At 40.5% G+C, this 15,793-nt stretch overlaps 3 protein-coding genes across 3 annotated transcripts in view; all 3 read left to right on the top strand.

Annotated features, from left to right (window-relative positions):
• The first annotated feature begins 2,510 nt into the window (after positions 1-2,510).
• Positions 2,511-6,923, top strand: LOC131881471 (neuropeptide F receptor-like). Its single transcript, XM_059228352.1, has 6 exons — positions 2,511-2,783; positions 2,939-3,144; positions 4,183-4,414; positions 4,677-4,963; positions 5,164-5,425; positions 6,290-6,923. Exons 1-6 carry the CDS (start codon positions 2,537-2,539, stop codon positions 6,556-6,558), a joined length of 1,503 nt encoding a protein of 500 aa, XP_059084335.1. The 5' UTR covers positions 2,511-2,536; the 3' UTR covers positions 6,559-6,923.
• A 1,918-nt stretch (positions 6,924-8,841) lies between these two features.
• LOC131881467 (uncharacterized) lies at positions 8,842-13,796 on the top strand (the record flags this gene model as incomplete). The annotated part of the gene is given in 6 exon segments (XM_059228345.1): positions 8,842-9,002; positions 10,175-10,378; positions 10,462-10,795; positions 10,920-11,088; positions 11,408-11,801; positions 12,569-13,796. Coding segments are annotated over 6 exon segments (2,402 nt in total), but the record flags the coding sequence as incomplete, so codon positions are not given.
• A 1,533-nt stretch (positions 13,797-15,329) lies between these two features.
• LOC131881468 (uncharacterized) overlaps positions 15,330-15,793 on the top strand; it is a 14,986-nt gene continuing 14,522 nt past the window's right edge. Inside the window, exon 1 of the mRNA XM_059228348.1 lies at positions 15,330-15,466. The gene's annotated coding sequence lies outside the window, so the exon portion shown is untranslated. The remainder of the gene's footprint in view (positions 15,467-15,793) is intronic.

Genomic DNA, 15,793 nt, shown 5'->3' with positions numbered 1-15,793 from the left:
TGAAATGCCATACTTGTCAATCGCAACTTCAATGAAGCTTAATCTTGAATTTTGACAAAATTATATTAACGTTCAATAAAAACATCGCTAGAACGTAGAAATTAATTATTACAAAAAGTGACAATTCAGAAAATTAAATTGTCACAGGTATCGTTCAGATATTTTAGGAACACGATAGGATATTGTAGCGTTTGGCACTTAAGTAAAATGAAAAGCAATTTTACATGTTTTGTAAGTTTTAAGCGACATTTTTTGCTACTCTTTGCTTTTAAAAAAATCTTCAAGAAAATGGCGAAATATCATTTCTTGTCGTGTCATTGAAAAACACAATCATATTCCTTGGGAGTAACTGGAAACATAATTAGGCCANTATTAAATTATAATGCGTTTGTGTTGTTTTTGACTAATTTTATCAAAATCTTATTTTCAATTAGTGCCTCGGGTCACATAATGTCCGGAAAAAAATGCGTTCAAGGAAAGGCAAGAGCAGTTTATTTTGCAATCTACCGTGCCTCTTCCCGTTTTCTTCGGGCCGTGTGACGTTGTAAATAAGGGCCCTTATTAGATCGAGCTTTCACACATTGCAATTTAATCACTTGACTTTGTCATACATCTGAATGACTACCTTCATTTGTTCTCGATTCAAAACTAATGCGGCGAAGAACTTGGTTGTGGACTAAAGAGCCACTCAAGGACCAAGATTGTTCCATTAAATGCAATCCATTACCAACTCGAAATGGTCAAACAAGTAGTACTGTAACTTGCTGCCACGCCATCAATTGAATCTCAACCAAATTGTTCTTCCACCAGTCTGACTCAACTTGTACGCGTACAATTGTAATCAAGGCTAGATTCGTTTACGAGAAAACGAACCTTTGGTAATGTTGAGAGCTGTTTCTCTAACGTAAAAGCTGTTTTCCAAAAAGGATAGAAAGAATCTTGTTTGCCATTCACTTTTTGTAGAGACACAAGCATCAAATTGAAGAAAGCAATTAAACACTGAAATATTGTGCTTGAGTTAACCAAAGGCTTGAACATACCATTTGGATGTTGCAGGTTGAATTTGTCATTGACTTGAGTGACTTTTTGGCGCAATAGTCTGGCCGGCATAAATCAAATTATAATGATGGTACAGTCCCTAGGTGCATAAACCATCCCCCTTTTTTGTTTGAATGAGGACTTGGGTTTGATTCTCCTCTCAGACGTGCCCCACAGTATGATGTAGGCATAATTTGATGTTTGTGATGGTGGGCTTCAATTGCAAATTAGCAAGCCTCGTACGTAACGGCAATGTTATAAGTTCCTGTACCTGTTCCATACCTATTGATAGAAGATGAAGCTTGACTGCAAAACTTGCCTTCAATTTTAGACCATTCTATGTAGTCTTTCGTCTTTTTTCTTCAAGAAGAGCATTAATTCATAAGTAATATCGTTGTAACAGATGTAGGAGAACTTCCTTTAAGACCACCAATTAACATTCTCAGCAGCTCGTTGGCGATTGGCCTGAGTTTTCCCAGAGCACGTAAAGAAGTCATTAGTGTACGGAAATGGAACCAGAGAGTACGTACTGCTTTTTTGAAAGGAGTCTTTCTCAACTCTCTTCCTTAACTTTTGTTTCTCTCTGGGGATTGCTTCATTCACAAGCCTCATTATCCCTTTACTTGCTCCAACGGTATTACATTGAACGGTGACCGCTCGCTCAAACCCCTGTTCGTTGAAAGCATCCTCGATGAAAGGCAAAAACGGAGAAACTCTTCTCGCTGAAAGTTCGTAAAGGTCCTTCAAACGATATCTCCGGTGATAGGAGCAAAAGCAGCCACTCTTGGGAAACAAGTGCAAGTGAAAGGTTGTGAAGCAAAGTCATCCTCAAATTGAACAGGCACCACTTTCAACATGAGTTTTTGAACCAATCCAGGAATTGAAATAGTGCACAACCACAACCATAAATAAGGTAATTGTATTCCTATCTGCTCTTAGGAGTTAAATTAAGCGTCTTCTTAAGACTGACAATTGGTAAAATATCGAACCTTCAAAGAAAAATAGTATTGCTACCAAATGAAGTGACGAATGACTGATAGCATCTATAAAAAATCCTCACAAGACAAATTTCTGTTTCGTTTCGTCCTCTATTTCTCATTCTCGGTTTAAGATTAGTGATATTTTGACACCTCAACATAGCGAATATCATACCTCAGATATACGTAAGTCATATGGTCTTGCCAAACCAATCCAAAGATTTTAAGTAATGAAAACCTTGAATTGTCAGGACAATAAATTAGCCCAAATTAGTCATCTTTTCGGACGTAAATATATGATCAATATGTAGTAAAACTTTTCTGCCAGTAAAACATTTATTCAGGAACGATTTGACCTTTGGCTGAATATTAAGAAATAGCGTAGGGGTTTGTGCATACTTTTTTGAGAATGGTTTCTTTTTCTTGTACAAAACAAATTTTGACCATAGATTTTACGTGAACCTTTCTTGTTTAATCATAAATCATTTATGACACATTTTCAGCCCACGACTTGTTTCGATATGAACGAGTCTTTTAATGAGTCTGAACAAGATGCCATGGCTATGGCTCAGGAGATGCTATTGGACATGTACCGTGCCAATCGCTCCATTGCTCAACCCTGGTATTCGATCTTCACCCTGGTATACACGTTTCTCATTGGAACCGCCTTTGGCGCCAACACGTTGGTGTTCCTCTCCGTGATTCGTCGGAAAGAGATCTGGAGTGCAAGGAACATTTTCATCTTGAACCTGACCCTTGCCGATATGCGTGAGTTCTGCCGAAACAATGTATTCCTGGGAAACACAGAATAAGCCGTCAATAATCTACCTCCCGCACCAAATCAGAGTGTGGGAGCAATGGAAGCCCACGCACACACATATTTATGGATGGATCATAACGATATTCATTTTTGTGTTTTTCAGTCCTCTGTGTCACCATGACATTTAGCGCCGTGGATGTCCTAACCAAATATTGGCCTTTCGGCCATGATAGTCTCTACTTGTGTCGAACTGTGAAGGCTGCCCCTTGCTTTGTGGTCTATATGACCTCTCTGACCATTGTGGTCATAGCCTTTGATCGATATTGGTGTATCGTGAGGCCAAATTCTAGACAACTCTCGGCTGTTCAGGTAATCACATCATATTTTTTCTTAATTAGCACGTGTCAGAAAGTTGCGAGACGCAATGTACCCTTCAGTTCTATTTAATGGAACCATGGATGGGACCACAACGGCATCTCAAATTCCTTTTAGATTGGGGATTTTCCGATCCAAATTGGGTTTAGCCCGAAATATCAACTCTATCTCAACGATTATATTAGGAAGCTTAACAAGGTTTTTACGTTGAGGAGTTTGAAATCATTTCGTACCAAGTGCAAGCCTAATATTAGTTGCATGTAGTTAGTAATTTGCTCTGTAACAGCGTTCAACCATCAAAATAACAATGAAAAAATACCTCTGTTGTATTAATTGTTCGAGTTCATGTCATGGGATGGCAATAACAATTATCACCATGAGGGAAATTACTCTGGTCGTGCAAATCCATCAAAACAGAGTGTAACTTGAAGACACTGAGTGCTATTTTGTTAAGGTCATTCACATCTTTAGGGCATGGACAAATAAATCATCCTTGAGTTTGAGATTTCCTCCCAAGGATTCATTTTGTTTTCATGGCCTCAAAATGGGCGCTTTTCTATCGCACAAATGTCAAGTGCAACGTTGATTTAGCAAGTCTAAAGGCCTCAACCTCCTTTCCTCAGTAAAACCTTTAACAACAACAATACCCTGAAGTAGTGTGACGGAATTGATCAATGTCATTGATTACCAAAGGATACATAAATATTTAGCGCTCTATGTCGACCAATCGTAATTTTTTTCCTTGCAAATTTCCTATCTGATAAGTGTATACTAACTTGTTGGTTCATTCCTGCATGCTCGATGTGAATACGTCTGAGACCCAATATTAGCATGATTACAGCTCATCTAGGAATGGTATTCTTGGGAATAGCTTGTGATACAAAACGCTATGTTCGAAAATGAGTAGAGGCCCTCGTTTTTCGCGAGGCTTTTTTATTACCAATAACCATGTAGTTAGACATGGCCATATATCATTCAAGGCGCATTAAAAAACGTTCGGAATCATACAACGACCCTTTTTCCTCCTTCTAGGCCATTGCCATATTATTGGTCCTGATCCTCATCTCGCTTCTAATGTCTACACCCATCTATAATAACTCTCATCTTCACGTACCTGCTGCCCTCCAATCCTCGTCGGACAATGAAGGCCAACAAGGCTCATCCAATGAGAATGAAAATCAAGAAGAGAGCGCCGATGTCACCATCGATTTTGATATTCCTTGGTCAGAGATCGTCTTCTGCATCGAGGATTGGAACATGCAAGGTTAGATCAGCTTGTTGATTACCGTTTACCGTTTACCATACATACAGCAAGGACCACTGTGTCCATGAGACGTTTTTGAGTACGGTTCGAACGTTACGTATATTGAAAGACCTCAAGTCAAGAGGCCTTGATTTCTTGGTAGGGGGAATTCTCTAAATTTCCTCCCGTGGCTTATCTGGCATGACGAATACCCACTAGCTATTGCCATACAATTATGTTTAGCCTCTCTAGTTCTAATCTTCTAATGACATGTCTCTTGCAGGCAATGGGTCCACCTCTCTAATTCACTCCAACAACCAACGTCACTTGTATTCCATATTCTCGTTGGTGTGTCAATTTGGCATCCCCTTGGTCATCATTTCGGTTTTGTACATGCTGATCTATTCCTATCTCCAAAAAAACCGCATTGTCCGCAAAGAGAAGGTGTCCGACCGGAAGCGGGCCCGTCGAACCAATACGATGCTCTTTGTTATCTCGTTGTTATTTTGTCTCTGTTGGCTACCCTTAAACGGACTCAGTCTGGTCATTGATTCCACCAATTTGTTTGAGGTGAGCTAGCATCATATACCTACAGGCATCTTTTGTCTTTTCCGAATATTATATTTAAATAAAATGTTATTTAGAAACAACCAATCGCCCAAAGGTCAGCATAAATTTAGTTGACAAGTTTATATGGCCTTGGTGTGTAGAAACAGTGATGATGCTTTGTATGTTATGTGACTCATGAGACGACTTTTTTTTGTTTTCAGGATAAACACGAGCTGATGCTGATCGTGTTCATCATTTGTCACGTCATTGGCATGTCATCCGCATGCATCAATCCAATTTTATACGGCTATCGGAATGAAGGCGTGCGCAATGAGATTTCTGGCATTTTCAAGCGGTTCTCAACCAGAAACTCTCCATCATCCGGGAGGAAACGTCCCAGGAACTTGCTTGAGATGAGGGTGGCTAGTCCCAAACAAAACAACAGTAACTCGCCTGAAATAGTAGTGGATGAGCATCAACCAGGTATGCTATTCTGCACTTTTATTTCTTGAAATGCAGCATGGTAATGCAGAAGCAATGGATTTCTCTTTTGGATTAGGGCTATATCAATTTGAACTAGTGATAGGCCGAAACTGAAGCTTGACCCTTTTTGGGTTGCTGCAACTGTAACCGAAAATAGAGGAAGTAGAAAAAGGATTCGACCAATACTAACTGGAATCAAAAAGCCAAGTACATGATGACTGGTTTCTTGACATGACCAAAGCCTCCTTTTTGTGAAAAAAGGGGGGAGGGGGAGGAAAGGAAGAATAATGCGAGTTTTGAAATGTTCTCTGTTGAGGACAAATCCAGTAAATTGAAAATTTGGATTTTAAGATTAGAATAAAGATAAAGAAAACATTTCATTGTAAGAATATATTCTAACTAGTGGTAAAAAATCCAAAAGTTTAATCTTTTGAAGGATTTCCACTGTTATTTTAATAACTTTTTTCGATTCCACTCATTGCATTTTGCGGTTTAAAATGAGTATTTGAATGCCAACCCTGCCTTCCGCGCGATAAAACTGTAGCTAAAAAAGACTGACCTCAAAAATAACCCAAATTCCTCAAATTTGACGTGCCTCTTGGTCATTTGATAGGGCATGTACCTAATTCCCAATTTCCCAAATCAAAGACGGTGCATTCCTTTGACAAATCATCCTCGAGCAACTCAAATTCCAACGTATCCTACGTAGAGCAACAAAGCCAACATAACCCGGATAAAATTGTAGCTAGGAGAACAGGTTTAATTACACTGTGGAGGTATGTTTGTACGCGTACAAGGCCAAGAAGATTGATGTAACCGAGCCCAAGAAGTTCAGAATGATGAGGATTCCATTTCTTGTTCCAGATTGTTCCCACTCAACGGATCAACCCTCGGACTATATTGGTGGCGTCAGTGACAATGAGATCTCGAATAGTGGAGTCACAGCAAGTATCCGATATTGTTCCGTGATTCGTCCCGACTTCATGCGTTCTCCATCTATCAATAGTGTTCCAGAATCAAGAACATCGTCTTTAAATCCCATGATCTTTAAGCAATTACCCACTAGAGTCTCGTCTTTCGACGAATCATCTTTCATAAGACCCATTCCAACCTTGAAAGTCTCGAGCATTTGAATTCTCATCCATATTCATTTGAAGCAACTTGACTCTGCGAAATTCAACTTGTGGTCCAACTTAGAGAGAAACTTTTGAGCCCAGTTTCTCCCTTAATTGGGCTTCTTATCAAGAAAAAGTCCGATGGAAGAGGATTTGAAAGTGGGAACGAGTTTGGGTACCTGCGGACTTCTGTTCTCAAAAGTCTCCAAAGTCTATTCATTCTTCAAACTTGTCAGATTTACATGCGAACAGAGTGATAATTGTGATATTTTACTCATCCAAGCCATCTTATTGAGGAGGTTGTGAAAGTTTTATCCTTGAACAAGACGTCATGTTTAACCGGTTCTGGCTCCTTAAATGTGAAATATAATTTATTAATTGTTTGCTCTTCGAACTCGTCATTTTCTGTACCTAACGACTTTTGTTGCCATTGTTGACTCGGTACATTAATCGTCTGTCAATAACGATAAGTACAGAACATGTTCGAGCACTTCCAGACGTTGCTTAAAAGTTAGAGTCTCCTTTTCGACCGGTTCCAAGGTCGAATAATCCACTGACTTTCAGTTTCATTATATGGAGCTTCATGATAGCCCATGGGATCCAAGCCTGCCCGAATGAAAGATGAAAAGTCTACTTTGTGGCACCATGTAGCAACCTTTTTGAACTAGTCTTTGAATGGTAAGATATGCATGACTCATTGGCCATACTTTTGGCCTTGGCCAATAAACAAAGGTTGCCACTGGACTAGTAACTGGACTGATCCAGATCGGTAACAAACCATGTTGCCAATGTTAGTAGATCGGAATAAGAACCACTGGAATATGGACGGGAACGATGGGGTCGAGAATTGTCGTTTCGCAATCGATATTACATCAAATGCAAAGTCAAACACCAATATTTCAGGAATAGGACGTTCAGGTACTCGAAATTCACAAAAATATAATCTGAAGTATGTTGTAATGAGTCATTTTGCCTGACGTGGAACATCTGAATGGCCCTCATAGAGGATAAAGTGAGGGCAAAACCAAATATTCGTTTGATTCAATTATAATTTTAAAAAAAATCTTCTTCAATACACATATTGCATTTGACGATGGCGTCTTCAAAACTATCGTTGTTTAGTTCCAATCAGAAAAGCTACAATAATCAACCCTACTGCGCCTGAAGTAGGTTTCAATGAATGTGATTTGCCAAGCCAATTCAAAGCAAGAAATAACGCTGAAACATCTTAAATCACAGCTTCAGACCGTTCATACTCTAGTTGAAATATACCTCTATAAATGTGACGTGACCCTTAAAAACTCGAGTTAGAGTGCTCTAGTTCAACGCTGAAAAAGGGCTTTCGATTTTTACCATTTCTTCAAGTCTCCCCCCCAAATCCATGCAAACCAACTTAGCTGACGTCTCCAACAAAGTTCTACGTACATACTACAGCTATTACTGTTCTCTAGGCATGTATACCTTGCCTTTCTTTCCACGACACTGACAAAAATTACCCTGCCAATGCTAAATCAACTCTTTCCAAGTTTTTCACTGCCCAACCCGGACCAGTTTCAACAACGACAATCCAATAAACCTGACTGCTTTGTGCACTTGAGATTAGTTTTGGTCATAGTGAAGGTGACAGGAACTTTTATACAGTAGTCGTGGCTTTTTATGGCCCATGTTGTCGTCGAATGGCTGTTGCTGCCAAAGGGCCGTCATTCTTCAAGTGAGTTTGAACATGCAATCAAAGAGATGAGAACTTCTCTTGATCCAAGCATTCCATAGAGCACATAGGTCGTCGTCGTCGTCGTCGTTTGTCTCTACCAGTCAAGTGTTGTACGTTGTATGTACGCACAGTACGTACTTACTACTTACCATCATCATCATCATCATCACCATCATCTTCATCTTCGTCCCATTCTTTGTTGTGTGGTCCGTTGCTGGATGTGTGTAGTGTACCGTAGGTTGAACCGAGGATGGGCCGTGTCGCTTTTATTGGCAGATTACCATCATTGATAGAACTCATCACAGATCCAGCATCGCAACCGGACCAATAGCAGCAACCCTCATCACTGAACAGTGCCTTCAACGCCCAGAACTGAAGTTGATGTACATAGTTTCAAGTGATGGATTGAATCGAACGAGACAATCCTGAGATCAGCGCAAAGACATGTGTGTCGCTGAGGAAACGACGATTTGTGCTCAAACCAAGAGAGGAAAGCGTTTCCTTTATTGTTGTTGTGTTTAAGATTCATTGTAATATATGAGATATGAGTGCTTTGGGGGTAAAACCAAGAAGACTCTTGGTCTACGGTTTCCTTTGGTCGTGCCTTGTGGTGATGGTGGTATTTGGAGATAATGAAGATGTCGACGAAGAACAGGATTTGACCTCAACCACTGAAGAACCACCGGAGACGACAACCATATTGGTAGAGGAGGAGGTTGTTGTGGAGGTCGGTAATACTAGTCGACTAGAGGTAAGCCGGATAGGGGGGATTGAGAACACGGTTTTCTTCTCTTTCACGTGTTGTATTTTTGGTACAGTGAGTACAAAGTACACTAGGATCATGCCTATTTTTGATGGTGGGAACGTTGCGGAGAAATATCATCCTTGTCGATTGTCCAAGAGGGATGGGTTTGTAGATTTGTCATGGAGAAAAAAAAAAGTTTTTTTTAAATATTTTGAATCAGTGCAGGACCGAGACACGTGGAATTAAAAGTATTTTTAAAGTCAAATAATCCTATGCCAAAGTAAATATATCATGCAATTATCTAAATTTTTCTGTGAATCACATTCTACGTACATGTTTTTGAGAAGGTAAACAAGGATTGATGTTGGGCTTCTCTTGGTTGTGTTGAAACATTAAGAGGTTACAACACCGATTTTTGTCTCAATTTTATTAACATCGCAAGATCTCTTTCCATGTCAGTTTCTCTGATTGATTTTCATGTTTTGTTAATCAACGGTCATCTGACGTTTTCGTCGAATTAACGATACTTTTCGAAGAACGTATCTTAAGAGCTATAGACCCTTTTAAATAGTTCAAATAATTGGCTCTCATGGATCGATGAAAGCAAGAAAGGTTTAAAACAGCAAACCAGAAGGATTTATGGCCTTTCTAGTACATTTTTACGTGATGATTATGTGAAACGTGTACCCAAAAAGGTTTACCAGCAACGATTGCTCGACAGTAAAATTGCCTAGGCACCACTTCTCCGTCGTTCAAGATGAACTTTTGACACCAATGTCGTTGGAAGTGCATACATAACATGGTTACGCAATGATTGAGGCCCAACCAACTTCTATTGAAATGATGATTAGGAAAAAAATCTCGCCAAGAGCATGACTCTTCCAGAAACGAGTATCAAACCATTCGCAGAAAACAACCAAGCTGTGCTTGAAAACACAACGTCGGAAATCTGCCTCAAAAGACAACAATCTTAGAACAGGAAGACATTAACCATCCCCTTAACAGGAAGAAGCTATCATCGCTCTTTTCTCGATCTTATGCACCAACAACGGCGACGCTATTCACACTCTATAAATGAAAGTAGCGTTTCTTATCTCCCGGAATGAAAATTGAACGAATGGTATCTAAATAGGTACGTACGTCAGTGTTGTTACTGGCCCAGGGCTTGTTGATTGCAGATAACCGAGTTGAATAGAGGGCTTCAAACGCGACTCAAAGTTAACCACCGGAACGTAACCGCTCGTTTAGAAGATTGTCAAGATGTGAAGCTTCTCCAACCCGACCTGTATTTTGGTATCAAAACAGATGACAGTGGCCCTAGGAAACTTCCACCTTTGACTAATCTGACGTGGAGCAATGACATCCTGAGGCCAATCTTATGCGTACGTCCCATCTAAATTGTTCGTAGCTTGGACCCAAGTATCAACAAGCGGTTGTTGTTGTTATTATTGTTGTTTTTTGATAGGCCACCGAATTCGTGGTCGTTTACGAGGTGCTTGGAAACACGAGCGAGACCTCGTCCATTCTCTGTCCAAGTTTTGACGTCATTGACAACCATAACAATTTAACATGTCAAGCCAACTTCACCCAGGACCTTTGCAACCAGACCCTCAAGTTCAAATTGGAGGCTTGGATCATCACCGGGGAATTGTTCCAACCTGAATCGGAACCGGTGCTCATTGATTGCGATCCGGATTTCGTCACTGTGTTCCAAAATGAGACGGATCATCTGTATCAAGCTATGGTTCAACGACAGGAACAAAATAGTTTGGTTGATGTAAAGGACACGGACAACGGAGGTAAATGTTTTGATTCATTGTGTAAGCTTGTTGTGCTAGCAATGGCTTTTTATGGCAGTTGATTGGATTGATTCCTAAATACTTGAAATGTATCATTCATTGAAAATATTTGTGTTGCCTTTAGTTGAGCCAATTGAAGAGGCTACAAGTTCGGATGATGACGTGGATCTGTTTCCTTTGGTGCTGAATCCGAAAAAGGCATCTTGCTCGTGGAGCTCCTGGTCCCCGTGGTCCAAATGTCCCCAACGATGTGGGGACACAGCTGGGGTACGAACTAGATCCAGATCCCAGAGGTAAGATAAATAACTGACTGACTCACAACACAAAAACGGCAATCACTCTTTTGGACACTATGACATGGCATACAGTACTACACACGTTCCATATTATCTAGCGCTTGCCTTGAAAAAAGTATTAATTTGCTTTGGCTTGTGATGTCAAACCGATGGGAATGTAGTTAGAGTATTGAATCGAAATATCAAGAGGGAACTTTATTTCGAAGATGAGGCCTTTGTTTGGGCTTTGCACTTTAGGCAGCTTATAGCCTCTCTGGAAATGAATCTCTCTATGGTCTTAGGGCCCAAAAAACAGATTCTTATTTGTACCTTACAGGGGAAGCCGATTTTGCGGCAAGATTGAGGAGGAAACTAAACCTTGTTATGTGAACAAATGTCCGCAAGATTGCGTTTTTGTAACTTGGTCCGAATGGACCAGTTGTTCCCAGACATGTGGAACAGGCACCAAGGCCAGAACTCGAAGCGTTGGCCGAGAAGCGGAATTTGGCGGCAAGCCTTGCATCGGGAAAACGACGGAAAAAGAGCCTTGCTCGATCAACAATTGTGCTGTGGATGGGATGTGGTCCGAGTGGTCCACATTTGGGTATTGCGATCGGCCATGTGGAAACGGAACACGTGTTCGAACCCGAAGTTGCACCAACCCATTCCCGGAAAACGGAGGCACCAAATGTGATGGCAAAAGTCAGGAGGAAGAGCCATGTTTGATAAAGGTCAATCAGTGATTTTGTGTTTTCATTCTGGGCAAAGGACGTCACTTCGCTTGGACGAGAAGATCTGGGAACTAAACAGTTCTGCTTTTACACAGAGCTAACCAAGCACTCCAATGCATTTCAATAAAGCTGCTGTGGGGCACAAAACTGAAGAAAGGGCTATGAAAAAGTTTTTTAATTATGGATCAAAATACCATCTGATCCATTTTCAGTCGTATTAATGCAACAATCCATTGCAGCTGACTTTTCACCTATATGATGTTTTTTTGTTTCGATTGGCAATTTCATGTCCTTGGTCAGATTGGTTCTCCAACTCTCGAAATGAATCAGTGTTTAAAGGTTACTTTAAGACAAGTCAAGGCAGGAAATTAATCTTGGACCTCTTTCAAAGCAGGAAACGAAGTTATTGCTTGTAAACTGTCTCTCCTGGCCGTTGAAAAGCTAATTTTGTTTGGTCTTGTGTTTTTTAAACCTTGAATCTGGAGAATTGTCTCTTTGACAGCCCTTTGTTAGCCCTTCGTTCACTTCAATTCCTTGAACATCAGTGTCCAAAACTTTAGTTTTCCCTTACTTGGTTGGAACTGATTTTATATCCAATTATCCACTCTTGAAAGAAAGTGCTTAAGCGCTTGCATCAATCAAGCCAAATTGGACATTCACTTCCAATGTTTACCGGAATTGGTAGGATTAATCTGATATCTGAGTCCGTGACAAGTGTTTTAGCTTGAGGTTATTTCGAGCCTTTATTCAATGAGTTCTATTTATAGGAGTGTGAGCCTATTGACGGTCAATGGAGTCTCTGGTCTCGTTGGTCCAGTTGCAGTACAACCTGTGGCAAAGGTAAGATTACGCGAACCAGGACCTGTTCCAGACCTGAGCCGGAATATGGCGGGCAAAATTGCACCGGGGACAATGAGCAACACCGCCAATGCTTCTTGGGCATCTGTAGTCAGCCAGTGAACCCAAGTACTCGTCCAAAGGTACCGAGCTTTGACAAAAGACCATCCTACATCAACTCCCGGCCTTTCGTGGATCGCTATCTCGTCACCGGAAACGGGAACAAAAAGTACTCTTTGAGCCTCCGGAACAGTATTCTGAAGCGGAAGCCTGAGAATGTCCACCCTTTGCTGGACGAGAACATGATGATCGACGAAGCCGAACGGTGCCCGCGACCTCCTCATTACATTCTAGGGTTTCAAGGCCCATTCATCACACCCGGACTTGACGAGGAAGCCGACATGTACTTTCCAGAATACAACGAGACCATCTATTACAAATGCCGCCACGGAAAGGTGACCAATCCTCGGACGAATCAAAACATTTTTCGCACTCATTGCATTCCCTCGTTCGGCTACGTTGACTTGGAAAAGGCCAGCTGTCAATGGCCCAGTCACTGTATTGGACCCCCCGACCTGCCTGAGGACAACCAAGATGGTGTTCTATCTGTGCCTAGGAGAGACGCTCCACTTAACTCCAAGGCCATTCTTGTGAATAAGCAAGATTCCAGTGTGCTGTCAATCGGATATTGCTTTCCGGATGGGAAATATCGGTTCGAGTCCTCTGAGTGGAACGCTCCAACTTTTCCCTCTGCTCTAACTTTATCCGGTTGCAACGGGAATGGCTCCGGGGTACTCAAGCTGTCGGATGTCGATCAGTTCGGTTGGATTCATTTGGATGGAAATGAGACCCACAATTGCCGATTGGAGGGTCCCATTGGATATGGGTTCCAAATTGGGTTGTCTGATTTGGCTGATTTAGATCCGCCGAGGGTTGTGGATCATTTTTTTGGCCTCCAATTGGAGTTTGGGTCTTCGTCGAATCGCTTATTTCCCTCGCATAACATCTCCATTACAATCAATCCCAATGGCATTAGCAGACTATTGCTTGTCCTTGTAACTGATCCTTAGCACCCTTCAAGTGCACACATGGCCATGCCAGTTTTACATGGCCATGCCAGTTTTATTGAATAAATTTCATCCTCTTTTGTCAACCCTTTATCGCTGTTCTCATTCTTCGCCAACACCGATATTTTCACTAAGAAGCGCTGAATCTGTGGGGCTTTCTGAAGGAAAAGGTGCAACAAGTTAGAAAAAAAACCAGTTTGGGAATACACGATGCTACGCATGAGCTAAGTTTACGAGCTTTGATAAGGTGCACTGTGGAAGGCCAAACTAAGAGAGCGTTACACTTTCAGTGGCCTAATGGGTCATTTTTTATTACAAAATAATTATATAGAGCATTCGTGCAAGATGTATTGCAAAAAAGGCATGGCAACTTAAACTACGATCTGCACTTCAGAGGGCACTTTGTGAGTCAGACTCTAGCAAATAAAGGGCCGATCGGGCCGATTCCTCTTTATTGAATTATGGTTATCAAAATTGTTGTTTTTGGCTGGTTCTTTCAAAATCTCATGCATAATTAGTGACCTGGGTCACATAATGTGCGGAAAAGAAATCGCTCTCATGACCTGTGATGAGTATTTTTTTTTCAGCAATCTACCGTGCCCTTATTGCTACAAGAACAGAAGGAACAGCGTTTGAAAAAAATGACATTTTTAAAAGCCACTAGGATCAATATCATGGTTCACTTAAAACACATTGGAAGAAAACGTTTAGAAATATGTTATTGACAGATGGTGAAAATGTTCTTAGTTTTGTATGTATTCATTTGTTATTTATTTATCATGTATCGAGCATATTGCCATTCAAAAATTGCTTTTTGGATCAAATTGGCTCACAAGATGCTCCGGTTGTTTCTTAAACAAATCGTCAAGAAATATGTTACAGCTTTTCTGCGTAGTAATATTAATAATAACTGGTGCAATTTGTAACTTTGGGAGAAAACATATTGGGGTTTTTACTTCTAGCATAGGTTCTCAGTTTTTTTTAGTTCTTTGCTAATCTTAGATTTTGAAAAAATATGTAAGAAAATGAAAGGACATGATTTATTATTGCATCATTGAAAAAGAAAAACCATATGTTTTGGTTCTAATTTGTACCATAGTTTGGTTATTTTATTAGTGTAAAACTATAATAAAAAAGCATTAGCTAAATGTATGCTTATAAAAATTCATGTCAATACATACAGTAACAAAGAGTACTGGTAATGATGAGTGACTACGTTTTGGAAAGTGATGTTTTTTACTTTGATTTGAATGACGTAATACACTATGCTTTTTTCAAAACCTATTATTAGCAATAATTATCATAGTAATACTGTCTTTATGACAAAGAAAAGCTCAACCAGAAGTCTTAGCATTTAACCAAACGCGTGATCAGAATTCATATCTCCCATGACAACCAATTGAGATCCTCCAGGACGCAGTCAAATACTTAGGCTATCAAAGCCTTCGATGTATTCACTTATACAATCATGAATATCCCACGTTAATCAAGCGGCTATGTTCCATGTTCAAGGGCGTCCTTAAGGCGCTTACCTTGCATCGAACAAGGCCACCCCTGAATCCAATCATGGTTCTCGTCAAGTGTTGTACGTTTGAGAAGGAGGCTGTATGTATTCATTGAACCCCTAGAGAAAACAGTTTCGTGGAAAATGTACGAGATAAACCTGACTGTGGCCAAAGTTTGAGCAGCGAGCATGGGATTGTTGATAAGAAGTTGAGCATGTTGTTTGGTCTATAGCCAGGATAACTTGGATCAAAAGAGGTAAGAAATGCGACGCTTATTTTTATGCTTCGTGGTTTGTGCTCATCTCTAACCAGTGTTGACATGAAGCTTTTGGACAATTGATTGATAATGTAAGCAAGAATACGCTCTCATGAACGAAAGATTGGACCCAGCATCAAAGAGAGAGAAACCCATCTTCAGACTACTGAAACGGCCAAGATGCTCTCAAGTAATCGATCTCTGTCAGTGCTTTATATTTGTGCGTCTGGAAAATGCCTATCCGGAAGGATATGGAATGAATTCACGTGTCCGAATTGACAAGATGACAAGAAAAAACACCATTTTACGGAGACGAATAATTAGAAA

Source organism: Tigriopus californicus, chromosome 5, assembly GCF_007210705.1.
Source record: "Tigriopus californicus strain San Diego chromosome 5, Tcal_SD_v2.1, whole genome shotgun sequence".
Lineage (NCBI taxonomy): Eukaryota > Metazoa > Arthropoda > Copepoda > Harpacticoida > Harpacticidae > Tigriopus > Tigriopus californicus.
Note: the sequence above shows the minus strand (reverse complement) of the source record. Positions and strands in the feature narration are given on the sequence as shown.

Bases quoted from the DNA above. Each gene is read 5' to 3' on its own strand.
- LOC131881471 (XM_059228352.1), top strand. From the start codon at position 2,537: ATGAACGAGTCTTTTAATGAGTCTGAACAAGATGCCATGGCTATGGCT. The intron at 3,145-4,182 runs GTAATCACATCA...TCCTCCTTCTAG, and splicing joins GACAACTCTCGGCTGTTCAG to GCCATTGCCATATTATTGGT. The intron at 4,964-5,163 runs GTGAGCTAGCAT...TTTTGTTTTCAG, and splicing joins ATTCCACCAATTTGTTTGAG to GATAAACACGAGCTGATGCT.